The sequence below is a fragment of the Phacochoerus africanus genome, chromosome 8 (genome assembly GCF_016906955.1).
Source record: "Phacochoerus africanus isolate WHEZ1 chromosome 8, ROS_Pafr_v1, whole genome shotgun sequence".
Classification (NCBI taxonomy): domain Eukaryota; kingdom Metazoa; phylum Chordata; class Mammalia; order Artiodactyla; family Suidae; genus Phacochoerus; species Phacochoerus africanus.
Window position 1 is genome coordinate 49353661 of NC_062551.1, and position 24154 is coordinate 49377814.

General features: G+C 53.8%; 2 protein-coding genes across 6 annotated transcripts in view; one reads left to right on the plus strand and one right to left on the minus strand.

Moving 5' to 3' along the window:
• Positions 1–1406: 1406 nt before the first annotated feature.
• Positions 1407–24154, plus strand: part of BCKDHA (branched chain keto acid dehydrogenase E1 subunit alpha) — a 33081-nt gene continuing 10333 nt past the window's right edge. The window contains exons 1-4 of one of the 4 annotated variants that reach the window (XM_047794226.1): positions 1407–1776; positions 3231–3468; positions 5776–5925; positions 7323–7444. In XM_047794226.1, the coding sequence (XP_047650182.1) occupies positions 3259–3468; positions 5776–5925; positions 7323–7376 (414 nt within the window). In that variant the 5' untranslated portion in view covers positions 1407–1776; positions 3231–3258 and the 3' untranslated portion in view covers positions 7377–7444. Of the gene's footprint in view, positions 1777–3230; positions 3469–5775; positions 5926–6451; positions 6777–7322; positions 7445–7603; positions 7697–17590; positions 17728–24154 lie in introns of those variants that run through there. The other 3 variants (XM_047794225.1, XM_047794223.1, XM_047794224.1) reach the window with 3 other exon arrangements.
• Positions 7526–17246, minus strand: EXOSC5 (exosome component 5). Of its 2 annotated transcripts, XM_047794230.1 has the most exons (6): positions 16958–17246; positions 13701–13814; positions 13036–13157; positions 11397–11537; positions 10028–10117; positions 8847–9309 (listed from the first exon to the last, which is right to left on the minus strand). In XM_047794230.1, exons 1-6 carry the CDS (start codon positions 17103–17105, stop codon positions 9217–9219), a joined length of 708 nt encoding a protein of 235 aa, XP_047650186.1. In that variant the 5' UTR covers positions 17106–17246; the 3' UTR covers positions 8847–9216. The 2 variants fall into 2 exon arrangements, with proteins under 2 accessions (XP_047650187.1, XP_047650186.1); XM_047794231.1 differs by lacking the exons at positions 8847–9309; positions 10028–10117 and adding an exon at positions 7526–7798 and having other exon boundaries at positions 16958–17169.

Genomic DNA, 24154 nt, shown 5'->3' on the forward strand with positions numbered 1-24154 from the left:
CACATGCCTCAGGCATAGCCGAAAAACAAAAACAAAACAAACAAAATAACGAACTAAAGACTAGAGGAATATATGTTATGTCTCACAGTGATATGCATAAGAGCAAGGTTCGGGAGAGAGAGTGTGACTTGTTTATATGAGTATCTCTTCTGATAAAACACTTCTGCCCCCTCTCTCTCTCATCTGCGCCCCCCCCCCCCCCCATAGGTCTTCCCACCTCTTGTCTGCCAGAAATTCTGACTGAGCCAAGTGCACTTCCAGACACCATCTGCTTTCCCCGGGGGGTGGGGCCCGTGCCAGCTCCAGCATCTGGACTCTTGGCTCAGCGCCCTGGAGCCCTGGAGCGAGGGAACCCTGGCCAGCCTCACAGCGGGAAGGGAGTCCTCCACTTCAGCTTCCTGGGACTGGTGAAATGGAGGGCTTCCGAGAAAGGGAAGCCAGTGCAAGCCGGGTGGGCTCCCTGAGGAGGTGGAGGCCTGCAGGGTGAGAAGAATCCCCTAATCAGATTAATGAAGATGGATATAAATAATTATACTCCTAAACACCCTCAGAGTGCCTAGGTTGGGGCACATGTTGGACAGTTGTTATGGCACCTAACTTAGGCACATTATGTTATCACAGCTAAGAACCAGGGAGTATTTACCCCATTTTATAGATGAAGAAATTGCAGTTCAGAGAGGTGATGCCCTTATCCAGAGATCATGCAGAAAACACCTTTGAAGAGCCTGGAAAGGAATTCAGGTCTGCGTGGGTTCAAACACTGACTCATAACCACCAACTATACCACCTGATAACCAGCACACCACCTCCACCCCCTTCCCCGGAAGCCCCCACCTCACCTTCTGCCTCTGCTTTCTCTCCTCCCCTTGGGCCAGCAGGAAATATAGCCCTGGGTTACAATCTGCCAGTGGGTCCCAGTATCAGTTGTTTACCGGCCAAGTGTGCACACATGGCTGAGCCTCAGTTTCCTTACCAGCAGAACAGGGGTAGAAAGAGAACTACTTTAAAAAAAAAAGAAAAAGAAAAAGAGATATACATGCATGTGTAACTGGGTCCCCATGCTGTACAGTGGAAAAAAAGAAAAAGAAAAAAAAAAAGAAATGGAGCTACTGAGGGGAATGTGAGCGATGATTAACGTAGGGCATCGAAGCCAGGGGTAGTGAGCCGGCGGACGGCGGGCTCCTTGGCAACTTCTAACTCCTCTGCGCTGGTTTCCTTTTGGGCACGACAGGACAATCAATCAGCGTGCCTCAGAGGTCGTTCTTAGGGGTAAACGTGTACGCGTGTACGTAAAGCACTAAGCGCCGTGCCCGGAGTTAGCCGGGTTGCCGTTAATTGTCGGGCAGGTGGGAGGGCAGAGGGGTGGAGGTGGGGCCAAGCCAGGAAGCCTGTAGAATTGGGACGCCCCCTCCTCTGTTCTGGGGCTTTTGGGTTGGGGTTCCGGGGTCGGGGCCTGCCGTCCTCGGAGACTGCCGCCCGCTGCTCCACATCCGGGGTGACAGGGGCCCGCGCCACGGTGCGGACGTCGGCCCCAGGCCCCCTCCCAGCTTCCGCGGAGGGCGGAGCCCGGGAGCCTCGCCCCGCCCCATCCCCGCCCCCGCGCGCTGCGGGCCCGGGGCGCTGGGAGGGGAGCCCAGCCGAACGCGCAGACCCCCAAGCCTCCAGGCCCGGGCCTCGGGGAGCGCTAGGCTCAAGAGTTTCCCCACCCCGGGCCGCAGGGTCGGGGCGGGTGTCAGTTCAGGGGGCCCAGGAGGTCCCGGCCTGTGGCCGCGGGCGGTGAGTGAGGGGCGCGGGTGGGGGGCACCGCTCTTCTCAGGGTTCTTGGCGTCGGGGAAGGAGCAGTGGGTGGGGTTGAGGAGCAAAACCTTGAGAGAAAACCGGCTCAACCCAGGTTTGGCCTGAGGGCGGGAGAATTGAGGACCCTCCCCTCCCCCCAGGGATGTGCTCTGTGGTGGAGTTGGCGGGGGTTGGGGGTGTTATGGGGGAGGTGTACAAGGGCGGACTCTGGTAAAACATGAGGTGTCTGGGGAGCTGGCGGGTGTGGGTCATGGATGTGGGTGGAGGAGGAGAGGCTGTATGGCCCCCGAGGAGAGGTGATGGGCTGCCCCAAAGCGGAAGTGATGGGAACTGGGCAGTGTCCAGGCTGCATGTGTGGGAAGCCTGGGCATATCTGTGCACCTGGGGGGATCTGATGCTGGGGGGATTAAGATGAACATGGAGTTATTTGGGGTGAATTTGTAAGACGGTTGGGGGCACCAGAGGAGTGTTTTCAGAGAGCTCATGTTTGGGGCAAGCATGCAGACAGTCCCTTGGGACATGAATTTGGGGCAAGTGGAGGTGGTGTTGGGCTTGCCTGGATGGGTATGTGTGGCAGGGACTTGGGCATTGAGAGTATGCAGGCTTGGGGTGGGGGGAACAGGAGGTGTGGGAACTAAGCATCCCTGGGGATGGGGATGGGGGGGAGGGATGGGAGTGCGAACCAAGGATGGGTGTGTAGTTCACAGGCCAGGTATACGTGTGTACAGTATGGTTTGGAATAAATGTGCAACAGGTATGTGGTTTTGCCCTGAGGAGAGAGAAGTCCAGATTCCTGAGCTCCCTTCACAACTTGGACCAACCTCTTTTTTTTTTTGGCCGCCCCACAGCATATGGAGTTAGCGGGCCAGGGATCAGATCCCAGCCATAGTTGCCACCTAAGCCACAGCTGTGGCAACACGGGATCCTTAAACCACTGTGCCGGGCTGGGGATCGAACCTGCATCCCAGCGCTCCCAAGATGTTGCTGATCCCGTTGTGCCATAGCAGGAACTTCTGGACCAACCTCTTTTACTCTCTGGGGCTCAGTTTTATTATCTATAAAATGGGGGCGTTCCTGTCATGGCTCAGCGGAAACGAATCTGAATAATCCATGAGGACACAGGTTTGATCCCTGGCCTTGCTTGGTGGGTTAAGGATCTGGTGCTGCCGTGAGCTGTGGTGTAGACTGCAGACGTGGCTCGGATCTGGTGTTGCTGTGGCTGTGGTGTAGGCCAGTGGCTACAGCTCCAATCTGGACCCTAACCTGGGAACATCCATATGCCACAGGTGTGGCCTAAAAAGACAAAAAACAAAAAAACAAACAAAACATGGGTGTGAGTATCTTTCAGCGACCTACTCTCTGCTTGGAGACTCTCTAAAGCCAGGAGTCAGGGGAGTGACACTCTTACAGCTTGTCCTTTTCTTTACCACCAGGAAGCCCCTCTGGGAGCTTTCCCCAGCCATGGACAGCCCCAGTCTTCGAGAGCTCCAACAGCCTCTGCTGGTGCATGTAGAGGGAGAGCCCCCTGTGCAGAAGCCTGGGGAGCCTGAGCCGGAGCCTCCCTTTGGAGAGACGGTCTTGGCTGAATCGCTGAAGGGTTGGCAGTTCCTCTCACCATCTCTTCCCTCCGTGAGCGCCGGCCTGGGGGAGCCAGGGCCCCCTGACCTTGAGGTAGGAACAGCACCACTAAGGTAGGCTCCTTAGTGAGAGCTGGGGGAGGGGGCCAGGGGCGCACCCAGCTGTGGCCAGCATCTGCCAGGCTGGCAGCTGGAGTTCCAGCCTTTGGCCTGGACTCTCACTTCCCAGTTGCGTGTAGCCTTCCTGGGTTTCCAGTTGAAGTTTTTCCTGTTTTCCGCTCATCTTTGTTTCCTTTAGCTCTGTTTGTCTTCCCTCCCTCTAATTTTTGACCTCCCTGTTCTCTATCTGTCCATCTCTCTCCAAAGCCAACTCATCTCTATGCCTCTACTGGCCCTGGTCTTTCTTTGCCCAATTAATGTCACTTTTTATTATTTCTTTTTTCTTTTCTTTCTTTCTTTTTTTGGATGAGCCTGCAGCATGCAGAAGTTCCCTGGTCAGGGACTAAACCTGTGCCACAGCAGTGACAAAGCCAGGTCCTTAACTGCTAGGCCACCAGGGAACTCCACTTTCTTTGTACATATTGTCAAGCTTGTCTTATTTCCTAAACATATTTTTATGGTTGCTATTGCTGTATAACAAATCACCCCCAAGAAGTTCCTGGGAACCTCTGCATGCCGTGGGCATGGCCAAATAAATAAATACATAAAAATTAAAAAAAAATCACCCCAAAATGTAGTAGCTTAAAACAGCAGCAGTCATTATCATGGCTTATGGTTTCTATGAGTAGGGAATTTGGGAAGGACTTGGGTGGTTCTGCTTCAGCATCTTTCATGTGGCTGCAGTCAGCCAGTGGCTAGCACTGGAACAGTCAGTGGGTCTGGTTGGGCACCTCACTCTTAATGATGCAGTCTCAGGGCTTCTGCATGGGTCTCCCCATGTGGGTGGGCTCGGGCTCATGGCTTCAGGGCAGTCAGACTTCTTACGGGCCTCTAGCTTCCAGCATGAGTGTTTCAGCAAAGCAAAAGCTGTCTCACCTTTTCTGACTTATGCTTGCAAGTCGTGTGGCATTACTTTCACCACATTATATCAGCTCCAAGTGAGTCACAACCCGCCCAGACTCAAGGAAAGTGGACACAGACCTCACCCCTTGATGGGAAGATTATCAGTCATCCTGTAAGGAAAGCATGTGGGATGGGAGAGATGGCTGTGGCAATTTTTGGAAACACAGTCTGCCTCATTGTGACCGTAAGCTTTGCTTTGACGTGGTATATGTCTGATAATTCCATTATTTGAAGACTTCAAGGGGCTTATTAAATTTCTGCTAGTTCTCCTCCATGGTTGCTTGTCTGCCTTGTTATCTTTGATTGCATGCTGGTCATTGTATTTGAAAAATTTTTTTTAGGAAAAATTACTTTGAGGCCTAGAATGAAAGTACCTTCCTCCAGAGAGGATTTGGTTTGCTTCTGTCGGCTGCCCGGGGGCACTACCAGTTAGAGATTATTATTATCATTTTATCTTTTCAGGGCCACACCTTGGGCATATGGAAGTTCCCAGGCTAGGAGTTGAATAGAGCTGCAGCTGCCAGCCTACTCCACAGCCACAGCAGCACCAGATCCCAGCTGCTTCTGCCACTTACACTGCAGTTCATGGCAGCACTGGATCCTTAACCTACTGAGTGGGGCCAGGGGTTGAACCCACGTTCTCATGGATACTAGTCAGGTTCTTAACCTGCTGAGCCACTGCAGGAACTCTCGATGTAAGATTTTTTTTTTCTTTATTTCTGTTTAGGGCTGCACCTGTGGCATATGGATGTTTCCAGGCTAGGGGTCGAATCGGAGCTATAGCTGCCAGCCTACACCACAGCCACAACTCCAGATCCGAGCCATGCCTGTGACCTACACCACAGCTCACAGCAACGCCAGATCGTTAACCCACTGAGCAAGGCCAGGGACCAAACCCGCATCCTCATGGATACTAGTCGGGTTTGTTTCCACTGAGCCACAGCGGGAACTCCCAGGTGTAAGATTTTTAAAAAATACTTTTCATCTAGAACTTGTAGTTTTAGCAGGCAGGTTAGCTCCCTGAATCTCCATCATTTTGCAAGTTCTTGTCCCCACTGGTTTCTCTCTCCCCTCACGGGGTTTTTAACCCTGAGCTTATAAGCAGTTGTAGTACCCATGATTGGCCCTGTGAACTCCTTGAAATTGAACTCAAAGCTTTTGAGTGTGGGGGAGGCTTTTCTCTGGAGATGGGGTCCCAGAGGACCCAGGATGTAGATGAGTCAAGAGCCCATCTCCTGGAGCATTTTCCTCTCCTGGTGTCTTTGGGGGCAAAGGGGAGCAGAGTGGTGGGCGGGGAAGGTGGATGGAGATGCTCACTTAGGCCGTCTCCTGCACATAGGATGTGTCATCCAGTGACAGTGACTCGGACTGGGATGGGGGCGGCCTGCTCTCCCCTCTCCTACCCCACGACCACCTCGGCCTGGCTGTCTTCTCGATGCTGTGCTGTTTCTGGCCCGTGGGCATTGCCGCCTTCTGCCTGGCCCAGAAGGTCAGTGTGTGGGTGGAGCTGGGAGGGGACTGGATATAAAAGAGGAAAATGCGTTCAAAAGAAAAAAAAGAGGAGCCATGCTGGTTGGGGGAGGTGGTGGTGAGAGGTGGAGAGGATTCACGCAGAAACATTCAGGGGGGAAAAGAGGCGGTTTCACAGACCACAGCCCAGAGTGGTGGCGGAGGAGAACCTGAACTCAGATCCTGGGTCTGAGTAAGGTTGGGGGCACGCCTCTTAACCTCGGGTGCCTCACTTTCCTCCTCTGTAAAATGGGAAGGAATGGTTCCTGCCTCAGTGTCATCCTGAGGCTCAGTGCGTTCGAGCAGTGGCAATTAGGACTAGAGTAGATCTTTATTAGTCACCCAGCAGCCCCGGGGCCCAAGTGTGCCTAACCCGCGGTGGCCGCTTCCTTTTGTTTTGGGAACGGATGAATACCTGGGCGTGTTGGCTGGGGGCGGGGCCGGGCTGCGGGAAGCAGGGTGGGGCCTGGGGATGCCTGAGTCATCGCTGCCCAACGCCTCCACAGACCAGCAAGGCTTGGGCCAAGGGGGACGTCCAGGGGGCAGGGGCCGCCTCCCGCCGCGCCTTCCTGCTGGGGGTCCTGGCCATCGGGCTGGGCGTGTGCACCTACGCGGCCGCCCTGGTGACTCTGGCCGCCTACCTCGCCTCCCGGGACCCGCCTTAAGTCGCCCCCAGGCCCCCTTCTGGCCGCCCAGCGCGTCCGGGGTCGGAGTGGACAATCCGTGTGGATGAGGCGGAGGCGGTGGCTGCGGCGGCGTGAGCTGGAGCACCCCTGCCCCCTTCCTGGAGGCCGCAAAGAGCGATTAAACACCAGACACTCTTGCCGCCAACCTGTGTCTGCCTGTGTGTGGGGGGGAAGGTGGATGGGGCGGGCCAGAGCGACAGGCTGTCCCCAGGGTGCCCCGGGACACCTCAGAGCCAGAGAAGGGGCAGTCCGAGGAGGCGTCCATATTGCAGAATATTCTTTTTGCAACGTGGGTGGTCGGGAGAGAATTAGAGAAAGCCAGGTTCCAAGTTATTATTCCGTGTTCACCGGCCCACGTGCCTTCTCTCTGAACCTTTTTCTCATTGGCAAAATGGGACCAATCCCCCCCACACACCTGGAGCAGTTGTTGAGACTAAATGGGTCTTCCATGTAAACAGCGGTCACCTGCTAAGCCCCTGTGAAGGCGGATGGCAGAAACCCAACTCAGACAGCCTTATAGGACAAAGGGGAAGAAAGCAGAGTAGAACTGGATTCAGGGGCTCCAGTGAAATGGCCTGGTCTCCCCATCTCTTGGCCCTCCTCTCCTGCTGGCTTCAGGGCACGGGCTCCCCCTCCTGGTGGAGAAAAGTGGCCCAGGCTGCTCAGGTAGTTCCAAGGTCCTCTTCCCCAGGCACCCTCTAGAAAGCCCATCTTGGGTAGGAGGAAGCACCATCAAATGGCCTGAGACTGGGAGAGTGCTGGCGCCTTGGCAGGCAAAACAGCCATCTGCCACGAGCGTGAAGCAGAGGCACGGTAAGTAGGGCCTGCTGTTACCAAATAATAAAGTGACAGCAGTTTAGCTTTTCCATGCTGTTTAATCTTGCTAGAAGAAAACACCATTCTTCATTTGTGCTCTGAGTGCCTTCACAGAGCATTCCTGCAAGCTAACGATATGTACGCATTTCCTTCTAGGTCACTGGGGATGAAAATGATACCCGCCCAAATGCAGAGCTGTGGGCGTGTGAAGTGTGTGGCAGAGGGGCCCCCAGACAGGTCATTTTCTCTGTAAGTCCCCAGATGTCGGCAGACAGGGTCTGGCAGCCATGTGGCCCCGTTGGGGGAACGTTATTCCTTGCAGGTTGCTAGTATGTTCCTGGCTCCTGCTCCCTAAATATGAGGGTGAGGGTCAGTTAAATCAAAACTGAAGGTGTTTCATGAATTCCCTTCATGGCTCAGCCGTTAATGAACCCGAATAGCATCAGTGAGAATGTGAGTTCAATCCCTGGCCTCACTCAGCGGGTTAAGGATCTTTTGCATTGCCGTGAGATGTGGTATAGGTCGGATCCTGTGTGGCTGTGGCTCTGGCGTAGGCTGGTGGCTACAGCTCCAACTGGACCCCTAGCCTGGGAACCTCCATATGCTGTGGGTGCAGCCCTAAAAAGACACACACAAACAAAAAACTGAAGGAGTACCCATTGTGGCTCCGTGGGTTAAGAACCCAACACTGTCTCTGTGAGGAAGTGGGTTTAATCCCTGGCCTTACTCGGCGGGTTAAGGATCTGCATTGCTGTAAGCTAAGGCATAAACCACAGCTGCAGCCGATTCACCCCCTGGCCTGGGGACTTCCATATGCCACAAGTATGACTGGCACAGAAGGTCAAGGTTCGGGGGTTGTCACTGCAATGGCTTGGGTTGCTGCTGTGGCACAGAATATGCCCATTTTCAAAAGCCCCTTGTGAGATGCTGCCACCCCTGACTGAGAACCAACAGACCTCAGCCACCCCCGTTCACAGGCAGGGAAGCACAGTGCAGAGTGTACCAGACCCGCATCTCCCGGGTTTGCCCGAACAGTGGAGGTTCTGGGTATAGGTTCTGAGTGGGACCCATGCTCCACCACTAACCAGCTGGTGACCTTTGGCAGTTAACTGGCTTCTGAGCTTGTTTTCTTACAAAGGGACTGTAACAGCCCAACCACACCCTTTTGAGTGAGTAAAAGCAGCACGCAGAGGCCAGACTCCCCTCTGAGGCCCTCAAAACCCGCTGCCAGGGGGTTCTCTCCCCAGGTATCGACTGAGCGCACCCCGGCTTCCTCCTGGGCTTCCCTCAGACTCCTCCCATGAAGGTGCCCCAGACTGTATTCCATCTGCCTTCCCCAAATGAACTCGCTGAAACCCTCTTCCCTGCTTTTCTTTTTTCAAAATAGCATTTACCACTCTCCAACAAACACCAATTTTATTTGTCTATCACAGCACTGCTTCTCAAAACCCAGGACCTGGGTCCCATACATTGCCATGGCCTCAGCACCTGGTAGGGCCCACACACTGTAACAGGCCTTGCAGGGCTATTGGGATGAGTAGGTTCATTCAATAAATGCATGATCCATTTTCTTGGGGTGGGGCAGACCCTGGGGCTATTAGCCACACATTCCTGGCAGGTTAGGGGCTCCTGCAGTGACAGAGCCACAAGCTCACCCCCACGCACAAGGACAGACAGGCAGGGCCAGGCTGCTGGTTTAGTTGGTGCTGGAGGGAGTGGGCGGTGGCGGGAGGGGCACCTGCCCTGGCCTGCCTCGACTCTTGGCTGCCTCAGCTCTTGGAGTAACGCCTCTGCAGCGATTCCCGGTAGAAGCGGAAGACGTGTTGGGAGGCAGTCTGGGCTGCAGCCAGGCACTGCTGGAGCTGGAAGGAGAGCTGGGTGGGTGCTGGGGCCCAGGAGGTTCCCCTGGCCCCACCTGACCCCCAGAACCCACAAACCTACTACCACCCTTCACTGGGTGTCCCCCTCACCCCCAGGGAGGCAGGGGGGTGAGGGAAATTACAAGTGTATTTCCTTCTTCCCCACTTCCCGGGCTCCTTGGGGGCAGGGGAACGGTGAAGGCTTCAGGGGTCAGATTCCATCAGTTCCAGGCCAATGGCGCTCAGATTAACGGGATCAGCCATCCTGACCCCTGGAAGCGATTCCAACCTGCCGGGCTCTGGAATCAGAGATTGGAATTTCAGAGCCACAGAATCCAAGCCCACATCTTTACTGCTATGTGTGCCTGGACTCACAGGAAGGCCAGGTGGGCAATGCTCCTGGAGACCACCTGGCCCAACAGTGGCCACTCTGTTTTCCAGACACCCTGAATTCCAGAGCATGTAGCTCTGAGCTGGAAGCTGGAAGGTCTTCAGGTGCTCCCAGCTCCTGATTTCAACCTGAGCCCCTCCTCTCTTCTCATAAACTGGGCTCCCTTTAAAAATTCCCACAAAGGTCTCTATGGCTAAAAGTTTGAAAACTCCTCCTATTTACAGAAAGCAGGCATGGAAGGGGCTCTCCTTAAGCCTCTCAGGGTTGGAATAGGGCCTCTTATCAGGTGGACAGGAAGGACCTGGCTTTCACCCCGTTGCAGGCTGGTACCTCAGCATCTGAGTAGAGTCCCTTGGTGGTGGACATCAGCAGCTTCCGTTCCACATTGTCAAGAGCAAAGGTCAGGACCGCCCGGGCCTCCTAGGGACAAGGGGTACAAGGTGGGGGACCTGGGACTCTCCCCTCAGCCACAATCTCAGTTGTCTCAAAGAGGGGGGCTGGCTTTTACAATTTTTCTTTTCAGGGCCACACCTACGGCATATGGAAGTTCCCAGTCTAGGGTCTGAATTGGAGCTGCAGCTGCTGGGCCTATACCACAGTCATGTGGGATCCAAGCTGCCTCCATGACTTACTGCAGCTTATGGCAACACCAGATCCTGAACCCACTGGGCGAGGCCAGGGATCAAACCCACATCCTCATGGACACTAGTGATTTTTTTTGTGTGTACATACTACCCCTTCCCTGCTCCCCCGGGAAATGGTTGCCCACACCAGACTCTACCACATGGTTCTGACAGGGGCTTCTGAGCACTGTATCCTGGGCCACAGGGCAGCCCTGTGTCTCCCAGCCTCCCCTTGTTGCTCTGTGCCCCTGGGGCTGGAAGCCAGCAAACTGTATTTTCAGATTCTCCTGCTAGTTAGGTTTCCCCAGGAATCTGGTGGGAGACTGGAAGGAAGCAGAGCAGCATCCTGGTCCTTGTAGTAGCAGGAGTTTGGGGTATATCGCCTGCCATGGAAACCGTACCAGTGTCTCCAATAGCACAGAGCAGGAGTTGGCTTCAGGGCACCTAATCTCTGGGCGTCCTCCCTTTTTTTGCTTTCAGTTCTTCCAATATGATTGTAATCAGTTCTCTGCATTAAATTCCCTCTGTCTGAAATCCCCCAAGGGGTTTTGGCTTTCCCACCCGGATGTGACTGTTTCAGTCTTGGGCAGATAACTAGGAATAACCAGAGCCCCAGCACACTATGAACTTGAGCCAGTGAAGAAAAAGCTCTCTCCTTCTTTGCTTCTGCACCTCTTAAAATGACTTCTCTTTTTGTTGAAGTGGGCTAGAGTTGGGTTTCCAGAACTTGCCCAGATGAATGGAGCAGAGCTTGCCAGCTGGGACTGAGGTGGTACAAGCCAACCATTTTGTTTTTTTTGTTTGTTTTTTTGGTCTTTTTAGGGCCACACACACAGCATATGGAGGTTCCCAAGACAGGGTGAATTGGATTGCAGCTGTGGCCTACACCACAGCTCACGCCAATGCCAGATCCTTAATCCACTGAGCGAGGCCAGGGATCGAACCTGCATCCTCATGGATGCTAGTCAGATTCGTTTCTGCTGAACCCCATCAGGAACACCACAAGCCAAGTGTTTTGAAGCGAGACCTGGAGGAGGAAGGGAGAAACCTTCCACTACCTGGCCCTTCATACCTACCTTTTCTTGCTTGGCTGTGGGGTCCAGCATGAGGGTCCCATCGGAGTCCAGAGCACAGGTGACCCCACAGAAGAGGGCCCGCATGGGCACACCCGCATCCACCAGTGCCATGCAGGCAGCATTCAGGCAGCAGGCCAGGAGCTGCATGTCACAGGCAGTAGTTAAGAGTTTCCACTGTAGGGCTAGTGAGCAGACTTTTCCACGCCTCCATTCACCCTGCCAGTGTCTGTGGCAGACCTCACTAATCAATCACAGAAAGGGAGACGGGCAGAATAGTTCTGGGATCAAGCATCCTTGGGTTCCAGACCCGAATTTGCCACCTCTGAGCTGTGTGACCTTGATCAAGTTACTTTCTCTGAGCCTCCATCAGGGATCCTAACGATATTCCCACAGATAGGCACTTGCAGAAGCCTTCCGAGGAGGCAGTAGCAGAGCCAGGCCTGGAGCTGGGGAATCGAGCAGGCAGTGCTCCCAGGTGACAGGCAGGCAGGTAATGGTGGGAGGAGTCAGCATCCTCAGGGAGCCCACGGTCCGGGGAGAGGTGTGGCCATGGTGCCGTGCAAGGCGCACATAGGCCAGAGTCAGACAGCTGGCCCCAGCTGTTTCTCTAAGTCTTTCCTCCCCAGGTCTAGCACAGCAGCTAAGGGCCCAGGTCTACAGTTAGTCAGTCCCACCTCTGCCATTGACCATCCGTAACCTCCCCTCTGTGAAATGGGTTCACAGTAGTCCTCCTCGTCCCTCCTTAGGGGAGCGTCTGCCCAACTCAGGGCGGTGCACCAGCAAGGCCAACTCGAAAGGCCGGTTTCTGGTCCTCGGCCTCCACCTCTCTCACCCGAACCACAGTGATCTTTTAAGGCTGAGCTGCTGAACTAACTGTGCTGTCTGCTCAGGGCTCCCCTAGTGCCGAGCCTCAAATCCAAGCTCAGGGACAGAGCTGAGGTCAATGGCACAGGCTTTGGAGTCAGAGAAGTCTGGGTGTGAATTCAGCCGCTGCTGCCTTCCAGCTGTGTGACCTTGGGCAAGCAACCTCTCCTCTCTGGGCCTCAGTTTCCTCACCTGAAACATGGGAACAGGACACCCATGTGCTAGGGGCCTTGACCTCTAGAACCAGACGGCGTGGGCCCAGGTCCTGGCCCTGCCAATTATTAGAAGTGTGAGTTGGGAGTTCCCCCTGTGGCTCAGTAGTAACAAACCCAACTAGTATCCATGAGGACGTGGGTTCGATCCCTGGCTGTGCTCAGTGGGTTCAGGATCTGGTACTCCGTGAGCTATGGTGTAGGCTGCAGATGCGGCTTGGATCTGATGCTGCTGTGGCATAGGCCAGCAGCTGTAGCTCCAATTCAGCCCCTAGCCGGGGAACTTCCATATGCCGCAGGTGTGGCTCTAAAAAAAAAACAACACAAAAAACAACAAAGAAGTGTGAGTTGACCTTGCTGTGCAAATTAAATGAGTTAATATGTGTAAGGTGTTCAGAACAGTGCCTAGAACATAGTAAGAAGTCAAGCCATGCTTGCTCTTCTCCTACAAGTGGGTGCCTGTCAGGTAGACTAGTAGCGGGTGTGTACATGGCCCACAAAGGGTACAATCAGGGAGATACTGGAGGACTTCCTGGAGGTGGTGGCCAGGTGGGAAAGGATACAGAGCCTGCATCACTGACGACCTGCAACACCACAGTTATGGAGGTGCGGGGGTGCAGCGCTCCCAGCACTACTGCTTCGCACGTGTTTCTGATCAGTCGCTCCCGGCTCTTCTCCGCTACACCTGGGGGAAACCAGGGGTGGGGTGGGGTGGGGCTGTCAGGCTCATCTTCCTCCACATACCCCACCCGAGCCCCCCGGAAAGGGCCTGCAGTCTCAGCCTGGATTAGTGCAAGGCCCTGCATGGAAGACAGAGGATTCCCAGCAGGGAGGAGGCAGTCAGTCCCCACTCCTGCCACCGCCAGCACCCACCAAGGGAGCCTCCGGGGGCAGGAGAACCTCAGAGCCCCCATGTCCAGCGCTGCTGCTGTCCACTCCCATCCCAGAGGGCCCAGCCCTGGGGAGTGAGGGGGATGGAGAGTAAAAGGGCAGAAAAACAGGTTGATGGAAAGACGATGGAAAGAAGGAGAGACGAGCCACGGAAGATGAGGGGAAAGTGGAGGTGATGAGGGGGTGGGAGGGGGGCGGAGAAGGGACAGAAACAGACTTGGAAGCGTGTTGTTGGGGAAAAGAGACAGAAATAGCTGGAGAGAGACAGAGGAGCAGGTGGGGGGAGGGGAGAGCGGGGAGCGCAGTGAGGGAGACCCCAGGCGAGAGGCCCAGTTACCCGGCAGCCCGATCTTGGGCCTCAGGATCACCTCCAGTGTGGCCTTGTTGAAGATCTCTTTGCGGACCTTCACCTCGGCTGGGCCGTACACACCTGCCAGGACGGAGGTATCCCCTGGGGAGACAGCACAGGAGGCATTGCCCACGTCTCCCCCGCCTCCGGGGCCCAACGCGCGGCACTTAACAGTGTGGGCACAGAGCCGGTGGCCGGGCTTCCCCACGTCACCCCGGCTCTGGCCCATCATTCCTTGACAGTGACTCTTGGGGCACTTGCTTCGTTTCTCTGCCTCCACTTCCCCATCCATCAAACGATACCTCCTCCCTCACAGCTGCTGAGGGTTAAATGAGATGATCCACTTAAAGGAAAAAGGCTCAGGAGCTGTCTGGTACCCCTGCTGAGTGCTCAACAGACTTAAGCTGTTATTAACTTCACCAGGAAGTCCCTCCTGCACTAACCTCCCTCCCTCTTACTGCTGCTGGTCCCAACTTCTCTTCCCACAGCTTCCCCTAGCCCAGCTCTCAACTCTGCAGCAGTGAGGATACCTGAGAACCCGATAAATACCTGGGGGGTGGGGGTGGGTTCTAACTCCTGCTCATTTCCTCCTGGCTCTGTAACCTCAGCTGATTTTGCTCATTTCTCTGGGCCTCAGTTTTACCATCTGCAAAAATGAAGAGGCTGAACTAAAACAGTAGCTTCCAAATTTTTCTGACCATAACCCCCAATAAGAAATATATTTCAGGAGTTCCCGTCGTGGCGCAGTGGTTAACGAATCCGACTAGGAACCATGAGGTTGCGGGTTCAGTCCCTGCCCTTGCTCAGTGGGTTAACGATCCGGCGTTGCTGTGAGCTGTGGTGTAGGTTGCAGACGCGGCTTGGATCCCGCGTTGCTGTGGCTCTGGCGTAGGCTAGTGTCTACAGCTCTGATTGGACCCCTAGCCTGGGAACCTCCATATGCCACAGGAGCGGCCCAAGAAATAGCAAAAAAGACAAAAAAAAAAAAAATTCAGGGAGTTCCCTCTGTGGCTCAGAGGTTAAAGAACTCAACTAATATTCATGAGGATGTGGGTTTGATCCCTAGCCTTGCTCAGTGGGTTAAGGATCCAATGTGGCTGTGGCTGTGGCGTAGGCCAACAGTTGTAGCTCCGATTCAGCCCCTAGCCTGGAACTTCCATATGCTGCAGGCCCGGCCATAAAAAGCAAAAAAAAAAAAGAATCACTAATGAATGCACATTGGACTCACTGCAGAGCTTTAAAAGACACTGATGCCCAGGTCCCTCCCCTCAGAGAGCCTAATACCATTGCTGAGGGCTGGTGCTCAGGCACCGGCAGCCTGTGAGCTCCAGAGGCCATTCTAATGTGCAGCAGGGATTGCAACCTGCAGTGGGAGGACACAGAGCTGGTGCACAGGTTCAAAACGCTGGCCTGCAATCAGAATTGCCGCTGTAGTGGATTAAAAAGTGTAAAGGGCCAGACTTAGCTGGTGTGGGTGGGTTCTGAGGCTTCAGCATTTTTTTTTTTTTGGCTGTGCCCATGGCACATGGAATTCCTGGGCCAGGGATCAAACCCTTGCCACAGCTTCGACCTGAGCTACAGCAGTAACAGTGCTGGAACCTTAACCTGCTGAGCCACCAGGGAACTCCTGGGGCTCGGAATTCTTAACCTCAGTAGAGATTCTGAGGCCAGGAGCATGTGAGACACACTTCTGAGGGCCTTTGAGGGACTCTGCTCCAGGGTCCTGGGCTTTGGGGTTTTAGAACATTGAAGAGGCTCAGTATTTAAGTGCTAAGAAACTTGTATGAAGGGCAGTCCTCCGTACCTCTCTTTGACCTCCTGTCTCTGCTGCAGCCACTTTGCTCTCCTGACTGCTTCTCAAACACACCAGGCAAGTTTTTGTCTCAGGGCCTTTACCCTTGTTCCCAATGCTTTCCTCTTACTGTCTTGAGGGTTTGCTCCCTTATCTTTAGATCTTTGTTCAAATGGTACCATCTTAGCGAAGCCTTCCCTGACCATCCCATTTGAGACTGCACCCCTCTCTGGCACGCCCTATTCTTCCTTCCTGAGGTAGTTTCCTCCACAGCCTTTTACTAAGTATTACTTAGTTATCACTTGTTTCTCTGATTGAAATGGAAACTCTTCTAGGGCAGGAATTTAAAAATTTATATAAAAACAGAAAAAAACATAAAAAAAGAAATTAAAAAAACACAAAAAACCTTAAAAACACATGTGTTCAGGAATTCCCGCTGTGGCACAAAGGAATCGGCAGGAACCCTGGCCCAGCGTTGCCACTGTAAGGGCATAGGAGGGAGACAGTTGGGGCTTGGATCTGATCCCCAGCCTGGGAACTCCATATATATAAAACAACAAAATTCCCATTTTGGCTCAGCGGGTAAGAACCCACTAGTATCCACAAGGCTATGGGTTCAATCCCTGGCCCCGCTCAGTGGGTTAAGGATCTGGGGTTGCCGTGAGCTGTGTTGTAGGCCGCAGATGCAGCTCAGATCTCGCATTGCTGTGGCTGCAATGTAGGCCAGCAGCTACAGTTTCGTTTGAACCCCTAGCCTGGGAACCTCCATATGTTGCAAGTGTGGTCCTAAAAAGCAAAAAAAAGCAAAAAAAAAAAAATCAGTAGTGGTGATTTGCCAGTCTACGAGGTATTTACGCAAACGAACAGGTTTGCCTCAACCACGGATAGATGAACCCAGGGTGCATGTGTGGGAGAAACCTAGTCAAGGAGGACTTTTTTTTACACGGTGAGATTTCCCCTATTCTGGAGTATTCGTTCTTTTTTCTTTTTTTTTTTGCTCTCTCAGGCCGCACATGGAAGTTCCCAGGCTAGGGATCTAATCAGAGCTACAACTGCCAGCCTACACCACAACCACAGAAACCCCAGATCCGAGCTGTGTCTGCGACCTACACCACAGCTCACAGCAACGCCGGATCCTTAACCCGCTAAGGGAGGCCAGGGATCGAACCCTCATCCTCATGGATCCTAGTCGGGTTCCTTAACTGCTGAGCCACGAAGGGAAGTCCCTGGAGTATTCGTTCTTAAGAGAAGGTCTGCCCCTCTCTCATCCTGAGGCATATTTACCAAAGTGGAGGTATCTTCACCCTTCTAGTTGAGAGAGATATTTGTCTACTGGCATATGCAGTACCATTCACTCTGGCAAGAACTGCATCAGTCCAAGAAGATATTTACCAGCTAACACAATACACTGTACCCGCCCACGAGAACAAATACGACGTAGGTAAATTCTTACCTTGCAGGAAAGAAGCAGAGCCATCGGGCCGGGACAACAAGTTTTGTTCGCAGGCAAAGTGCCGGAGAGTACAGCTTGGGCTCCGAGGGCCAGACTCTGCTCCAGACTCGGGGCGTACCTTGGTTTCAGTCTGCATCGACTCCTCCATCGCCGGGGAGCCCACGTGCAGCAGGGACTGCCGCTTCCGCCCAGAAGCGCGCGCTTGCGTACAGACTGCGTACCCAATGCGCAAGCGCCAACTTGGGGGCGGGGCCCTCCGGGATCCGCGCCCGCACGTGTCTCTGCATTTACTAACAATCTGGTCCCTCCTACTCCCGCCTAGAGAATCCAGGAAAGCCATTGGACAGAAGGGAAGAGAGGGCGGGCCTTGGCATGAGCTCGTCCTACCCGAGGCCCCGGGGCCCTAGGGCTCTGAAACCCTACAGCTGAGCTCAGTTGCCCTCTGCTTTGCCTGTTAAGAGGAACAACTCCGGTGGAGCGGTCGGAGTGATTTGGGGAAATCTGGATTATTTTACCCACCTATATATGTGTCCTAAAGACCGCAGGATTAGTAGCAGGTGGTTTCTTGGCAGAGCGACCCTGGTATTTGAGTCAGGCTCCTGAAGGGGCAGCCCCAGTCTCGCCAAGGAGGGGGACGCTTCTCTGAGGTATTAATGGTCAAGATGGCGTTGGCGGCGGCTGTGGCGAGGGTCTGGGAGCGCAGTCAAGGCTTGGGCCAGGCTGGCCTCCTGCTTCTGCGGCGGCCTGGGGCTCGGGGTCTGGCTAGATCTGTGAGTACTGGGGAGGTACCCGAGAAGGTATAGAAATGTTAACTCCTTCTTCAGAGTGTGGCGTCCCTGTAGGGAGTACATGGAGGGCTGTTGAAGGGAGAAGGGCTGCAGAAACATCCTGTAGCGGACCCTCAAGGGAAGAAGTTTCACTTCCTTAGGAGAGGCAAAGCGGGACAGCTCCTTTGTGGACCCTCAGGGAGGAAGACAACGTGGAGAAAGTGAGGGAGGGCGTTTCTTATTAGTTGCCACCAATGCCCCGGGGAGGCCTCTTGGAGGACATGGGGGGAAAGTGTGACCTTTCTCCTCAGGGGTTGGAGAGTGAAATTGCGTTTATAAAGGAAAGATTTTCTTCTTGGGAAAGACTCCCCCTTCCAAGAAGAGAAGAGAGAGCAGATACCCCAGCACAGGCTTTTATAGTGCCTTTTTGCTTCAACTCTGGTTTTTTTTAGTTTTTTTTTTTTACTTTTTATTGGGGCATCTGCAGCATATGGAAGTTCCTAGGCTAGGGGTGGAATGAGAACCGCAGCTGGGGGCTCGCGCCACAGCCACAGTAACACCGGATCCAAGCCGCACCTGTGACCTATGCTGCAACTTCTGGAAACGCCAGATTCTTAACCCAGTGATCGGGGCCAGGAGTGGAACCTGCATCCTCATGGACACTATGACCGGTTCCTAACCCACTGAACCACAACAGGAACTCCTGCTCTGATTTTAAAATGAATCGTGTAAAAAAGTCGTTTGATCCTGGGTCCCCTGATGCAGTACCTGGCTGCTGACCTTGTCTGTCTTGATCATTACAAAGGAGATGATTAGTAAGTATTTGTTCAGCTAATGAGGGTGGACGAGGAGGGAGAGAGGTCCAGACAGAGCACTTGTCCACATTGCTTAGGAACACGTAAGAAATGCCTTATTTCTTGTCGCAGGGTCAGTCTTCCTTTAGGTTGACGTGAGCTTTCACAGCAGAAATCTAATTGAGAGCCCCTCTTAAGGGGAAGAGAGGCAGTGGGCTGCAGAAGAGCTGTGGATTGTTTTCACATGTAAGTAGTTAAGAAGGTGTGCTCTGAAGCTAGACCATGTGGGACCAATATCCCTGATCTGCTGTTTTCTAGTTTTTTAGCTTTGGGCAAGGGACTGCTTCTCTCGGGACCTAATCCCCCCCCACCCCCACCCCCACCCCCGCCAGCCAGTAAAATGCTAACAACAGATTGTTGTGAAGAACACGGAAGAGTGCCAAGGACTGGATGTGCACATGATGAGGGCAGAGTGGATTTTGGCTGCTGTTGAAAGGGGACAGAAACTGACTTTGGAGATGAGGGAAAAGGGCCTGGGTTGGTGAGGAAATCTATCAGAACTTTGTGGGGGAGTACCCGTCCTGGTGCAGAGGAAATGAATACTGCTAGTAACCATGAGGTTGCAGGTTCCATCCCTGGCCTCGCTCGGTGGGTTAAGGATCCTGCGTTGCTGTGAGCTGTGGTGTAGGTCGCAGACATGGCTTGGAAACAGCGTGGCTGTGGTGTAGGCTGGCAGCTGTAGCTCCAATTTGACCCCTAGCCTGGAACCCTCCATGTGCCATGGTGCAACCCTAAAAGCCAAAAAAGAAAAATGAAAGAAAAATAAGACTTTTTGTGGGGTTGGGCCAGACCGGCTAATCCCCAATTATTAGGAAGGGAAGATGGAATCTGTAGGAAGAAGCTCTAGCCAGGGAAGGAGAATGGGCTGGGAATGAGGTGTGGGTGGGCCTGGGAAGGGAGTCACTTGAGGCAGTTAATTTCAGAAGGGTTGCTGGAGCAAGATGGAAGTGGGACAGTCCCTACCCTTGGGCTGTTCTCTGTGCATTTTGGTTTTTTTTTTTTTTTTTTAAGCTATCGGATCCTCTGCAGCTGATCTCCCTGGAGGCTGTTGGCTGGTCCTGTGGGCGGGGGTTGCTGGACTGGGGCAGGGGTAGAAGTAAGGAAAGGCCTTTTAGGGCAGAGTAAATCTGCTTCTTGCCTGGCTCAGTCCCCTTGCTGCCCTTCCTTCCTGCCTCCCCTCTTTTTTTTTTTTTGCTTTTTAGGGCCGCACCCAGGGCATATGGAGGTTCCCAGGCTAGGATTCAAATCTGAGCTACAGCTGCCAGCCTACACTACAGCCACAGCAATGCCAAATCCGAGCCGTGTCTGCAACCTACACCACAGCTCACAGCATCACTGGATCCTTAACCCACTGAGCAAAGTCTGGGATCGAACTCACGACCTCATGGTTCCTAGTGGGATTCATTTCCACTGCGCCACAACGGGAGCTCCCCCTCCTTTTTTTTTTTTTTTTTGTGGGGTGGAGGAGCAGGAGGTCTTTCAGAGCCCCTACTTTTTGTTTATTTGTATTTAGAGTCCCTTTTTTTCCCTCCATTTTTATTTGTTTTTTTAAGATTAAAAAAGAGATTTTTTTCAAGAAGAGGGAAGCAGTAATAGCATTTAGTCAAGGTTTTAGTCCAGGATTGGCCAGTGGAACTTTTCGTGGTGACGGGAGTTTTCTCTTGGTGTGTTGTTCAGTACAGTAGCCACTGGCCAGCCACATGTGGCTGCTGAGCACTTGAAAGGTGGCTGGTATGACTGAGAAACTGGTTTTCATTTTATTTAATTTTAGTGAGTTTAAATTTAAAATGCCTCAAGCCGTTAGTGACTGCCCTGTCGGATGGTGCCTTGGGAAGTTGGGAAGTTGCTTTGTAGTGGACAGATTGGATTGTTGGAGCAGGCTGCAGTGGGAGGAAGGCTCCTTATCTCCTGTCCCCCTTTATACTGTGTTGCCCTGCAGGCACTTGCCTGAGTCTGACTTTCCTCCCCCTCCAGTTGCTGGCAGATATGTTAGTGCTCAGGGAAAAGAGGAGGAAGGAAACTTCATTGTCCAGGAGTCCTGAATTGGTTTCCCAGCCACCACCTCAAGAAGCAAGCGGGACCTCGGCTCAGTCACTTCTCCGCGCTTCGCAAGCGGGGTGACTGGAGTGCCTGCTGCCCTGTTGGAAGTCGGGGAGCACCTAGAGCTGGGTCCGTGGTAGTTATCACTAATGTTATTTCTCTGACCCAGCTGCTCAGGCAGTCCGTCCGAGGCTCCAGTGTTGCGCCTCCGCGTGGTCGGTGCCCCGTGTGTATCGTGGAGTGAAACCAAAGGGGTTAGTCTCCCTCTTGGCTGGTGTCTTCACGAAGCACTTTGTATAATAAAAAATAATGGCAGCTCACACCATTATTCTATTTAATGCTGCCACACTGCAAGGTATGCACAAGTCTTGCACCGTCTTCCTTAGTCCCATCCCAGTGTGTGTCATCAGCCTTTTGTCCCCACGTGCCCTTTCTTCCCTGCCCTTCAGCCCTACCGGCCACCTTCGCCTTCCTTGGATGAGCCCCTTCTGCCCGGAGCTCTTTGTAGGGAGTGTGGTCCTCCAGGTGTTGGCTGACAGGCCACTTCCTCAGCGAAGCGTTCCTGACCCAACACTGGTGTCTGTCTGTGAAACAGGACAATGGCAGTACCTCCCTCAGAGATGTGAGGACTAAAGCAGTTATGAAGCATTTACCACGTAGACTGTGTGCTCAGTGAGGGCTCAAGCAATGACGGCTGCTTTTCTCTGGGGCCCGTGAATCTGGTGTGGCCTGGACTGATGTAGGGAGGGGAGGGGGGCTTGATGCTGCTAAAGCCCGTGGGTCCCTGAGGCCAGAGACAGCCCTGATCCGTCTCCACATTCCCCTGGCCTCCCCAATCAGATCCCCCGGGAAAGAGAGACTGCTGCCGAGGTCACGACGTTCCTGAGCTGGAAGTAAAGCTGGGCTCAGCTTTGTGCCCTTCAAGGGCGGAGTGTCTCAGACTCGAGAGAGGGCGGGATTATGTGGCCTTAGCTTTCCTAGCTTCAGAGGACTCAGTTAACAGAGCCTTCCGTGGCCAGATCCTACCCTTCTATTTTTTAATTTTTTAATTTTATTTTTTTGTCTTTTTATGGGGCTGCACGTGCAGCATATGGAGGTTCCCGGCCTAGGGGTCGAATCGGAGCCGTAGCTGCCAGCCTACGCCAGAGCCCCAGCAATGCAGATCTGAGCCGCATCTGCAACCTACACCACAGCTCACGACAACTCTGGATTCTTAACCCACTGAGCAAGGCCAGGGATTGAACCCGCAACCTCATGGATCCTAGTCAGGTTGGTTACCACTGAGCCACGAAGGGAACTCCTGGACCCGACCCTTGTTTCCAGCTTTTCTGTAGTAGGCAGGCTGCCTGGCTTCATATGCTGATGTCACCTCTTCTGAGCTCCGAGGCCTTGGACAGGTCCCCTAATCCCTCGGAGCCACCTCTGGTTCCTGAAGGTGTGGTCATGGTGCTGCCTCACCTGGGTGCTCGGTGGGTTCACTGAGCTCACAGGCATCATGCAGTGGGTGCCCACCTGGTGGGGGGCGCCCTGCTGGGAGCTGGGGCTCTCCGGGGTGCCAGGGTGTCTCCTCTTGCCTTAGAGCTTGTCCTTCAGGACCGAAGTGTTCTCCCCAGCCCCTGGCTCACCCCTGCTCGTCCTGCAGCCCTCGGCTTCACTCTGCGTCTCTAGGAAGCCTTTCCTCCTGCTCCATCTGATGCTGGCAGCTTCCTCCCAGAGCTGTGACTGGTGCTTTTATATCTACCTCACCCTGAGCCTGTGAAGTAGAAATTCTTCTTGTTTCCACAAGGGGACGTAGGTTCAGGGAGACTGTCTCCTGCCCAGGGTGATGTGGCTGGAAAGGGACAGAGCCAGGATTCAAACACAGGCCCTTTAGCTCTCCAGCCCTTGGTCCTCTCCTGCCTTGTGTTAACCCCTCGGCCATTCTGCCTCCTCTGAGAGCGCCCCTCTTGATTGTGACTTGAGTGTTCATTGTGTCACTTGTCTCTCCCTGTTGTCTCCAGACCTCAGTTCCAGGCCTGACTTGTAGCAAATATTCAGTGTCTGCTTGTTTGACCACAACAGCCATCAGATACATTTGCTAGTGATCCGTATTCACTTCTCGAGAGTTTGTTTTGTGCCAGGCACTAGGCTGAGCACTCGTGCACATCTGAACTCGTTTGATCCTCAGGACCATCCGTGAGATAGGCGCTCATCACCTCGCTCTGTTTGCATGTGAGGAAACGGAGGCTCCAGGTGCTCTAGTTCTATGGCCTGGAATGACTTTGAGGAGGGGCCACCCCAGGACCCGTGGGGCAGACTTGGCCTTCCAGAGCAGACCTCTGTGCCCTTTGTGGTGGGAGAGTATGTGGCTTCAGGCTTTGTGTAAATCTGTGCAGCCTTTGCCGAGGTAAGTCACTGGCCCTCAGGACAAACCCCCCGCCCCCAGCCTGAAAGAGGGAAAAAATGGGTTGAGACACCTACTTCCCCTGTGGGCATTTTACCGCCCACTCCCGTAATGGAGCACTTTCTCGGCGCCACACGCAGTGCTGAGCCCTTTGGTCACTCATGGAATCAGCACAGTAACCCTGGGGTGGGTTACTGCCATCGTCTCTACAGGCCCAGGGTGAAGGGACGCAGCCAAGGCCAGGGTCAGGGGGCGCATCAAGGGGCCCTGGCGGTAGCTTTCCAGTCTTTGGAGGCAGATAGTCCTGCCCTGACAACCAGGGTTTGTCCTGAGCCCGTGACCCGGCCTCCTGGCCCTGGCAGCCCTTGGCCTCCCGTCCTGGTGCCCTTCCCCAGACAGCAGCTCTTGTCCTGTTCCTCAGGCATCTCCCCTGTGCCTCAGTCTCTGGAGTGTCTGCTGGGGCCTCCGGCTGGAGTTAACTCCTCTCTGAGGCGCAGTCAGTCTTTCTCCCCACTTTCTCTTTTCCCCATCTTCCTGAGGTGCCAGGCAATTCCCTTTTCATTTCTTGGCCTTCCTAGATTTTGTTTTTTCCCTTTTACCAGATTTAGAGCAGGCAACTCGTCCCGTGCCTGTCCTGAACCCTTTGTGTGCCTTAGGAAGTTTTTGTGGCAGACTTCTGCAGCCTTTTTGCAGATGAGGAGATTCAAAGAATCAGGATGTTTTGCAGAGGGCTGTGTTGTGAGCTAAGAAATTGGGATTCTCTGGTGGCCTAGCAGGTTAGGGGTCTGGCATTGTCACTGCTGTGACGTGGGTCACTGTTGTGCGGTGGGTTTGATCCCTGGCCTGGGAGCTTGGGCATGCCTTGGAGATGGCCGAAAAAGAAAAAAAAAAAAAGAAATTGAAACCCAGGTCAGTCTGATCCTGAGCTGGTGAACTTAACTGCTCCTTCAGCTGTTTGGTCAGTAATTGCCTGTTGAGGTCTGCTCTGTAAACACACAAGGACATGTTCCTGGCCTTCCTGCAATGTGAGTGGGAGACAGACACAAGATAAATAGTCCTCTAGGTGAACAGAAGGGTCTGGCCCTGTGAGCGCTCGGAAGGGGGAAGCACGGTCTTCGAGGCCTGGGCTGCTTCTGTGACATTGTCACGCCTG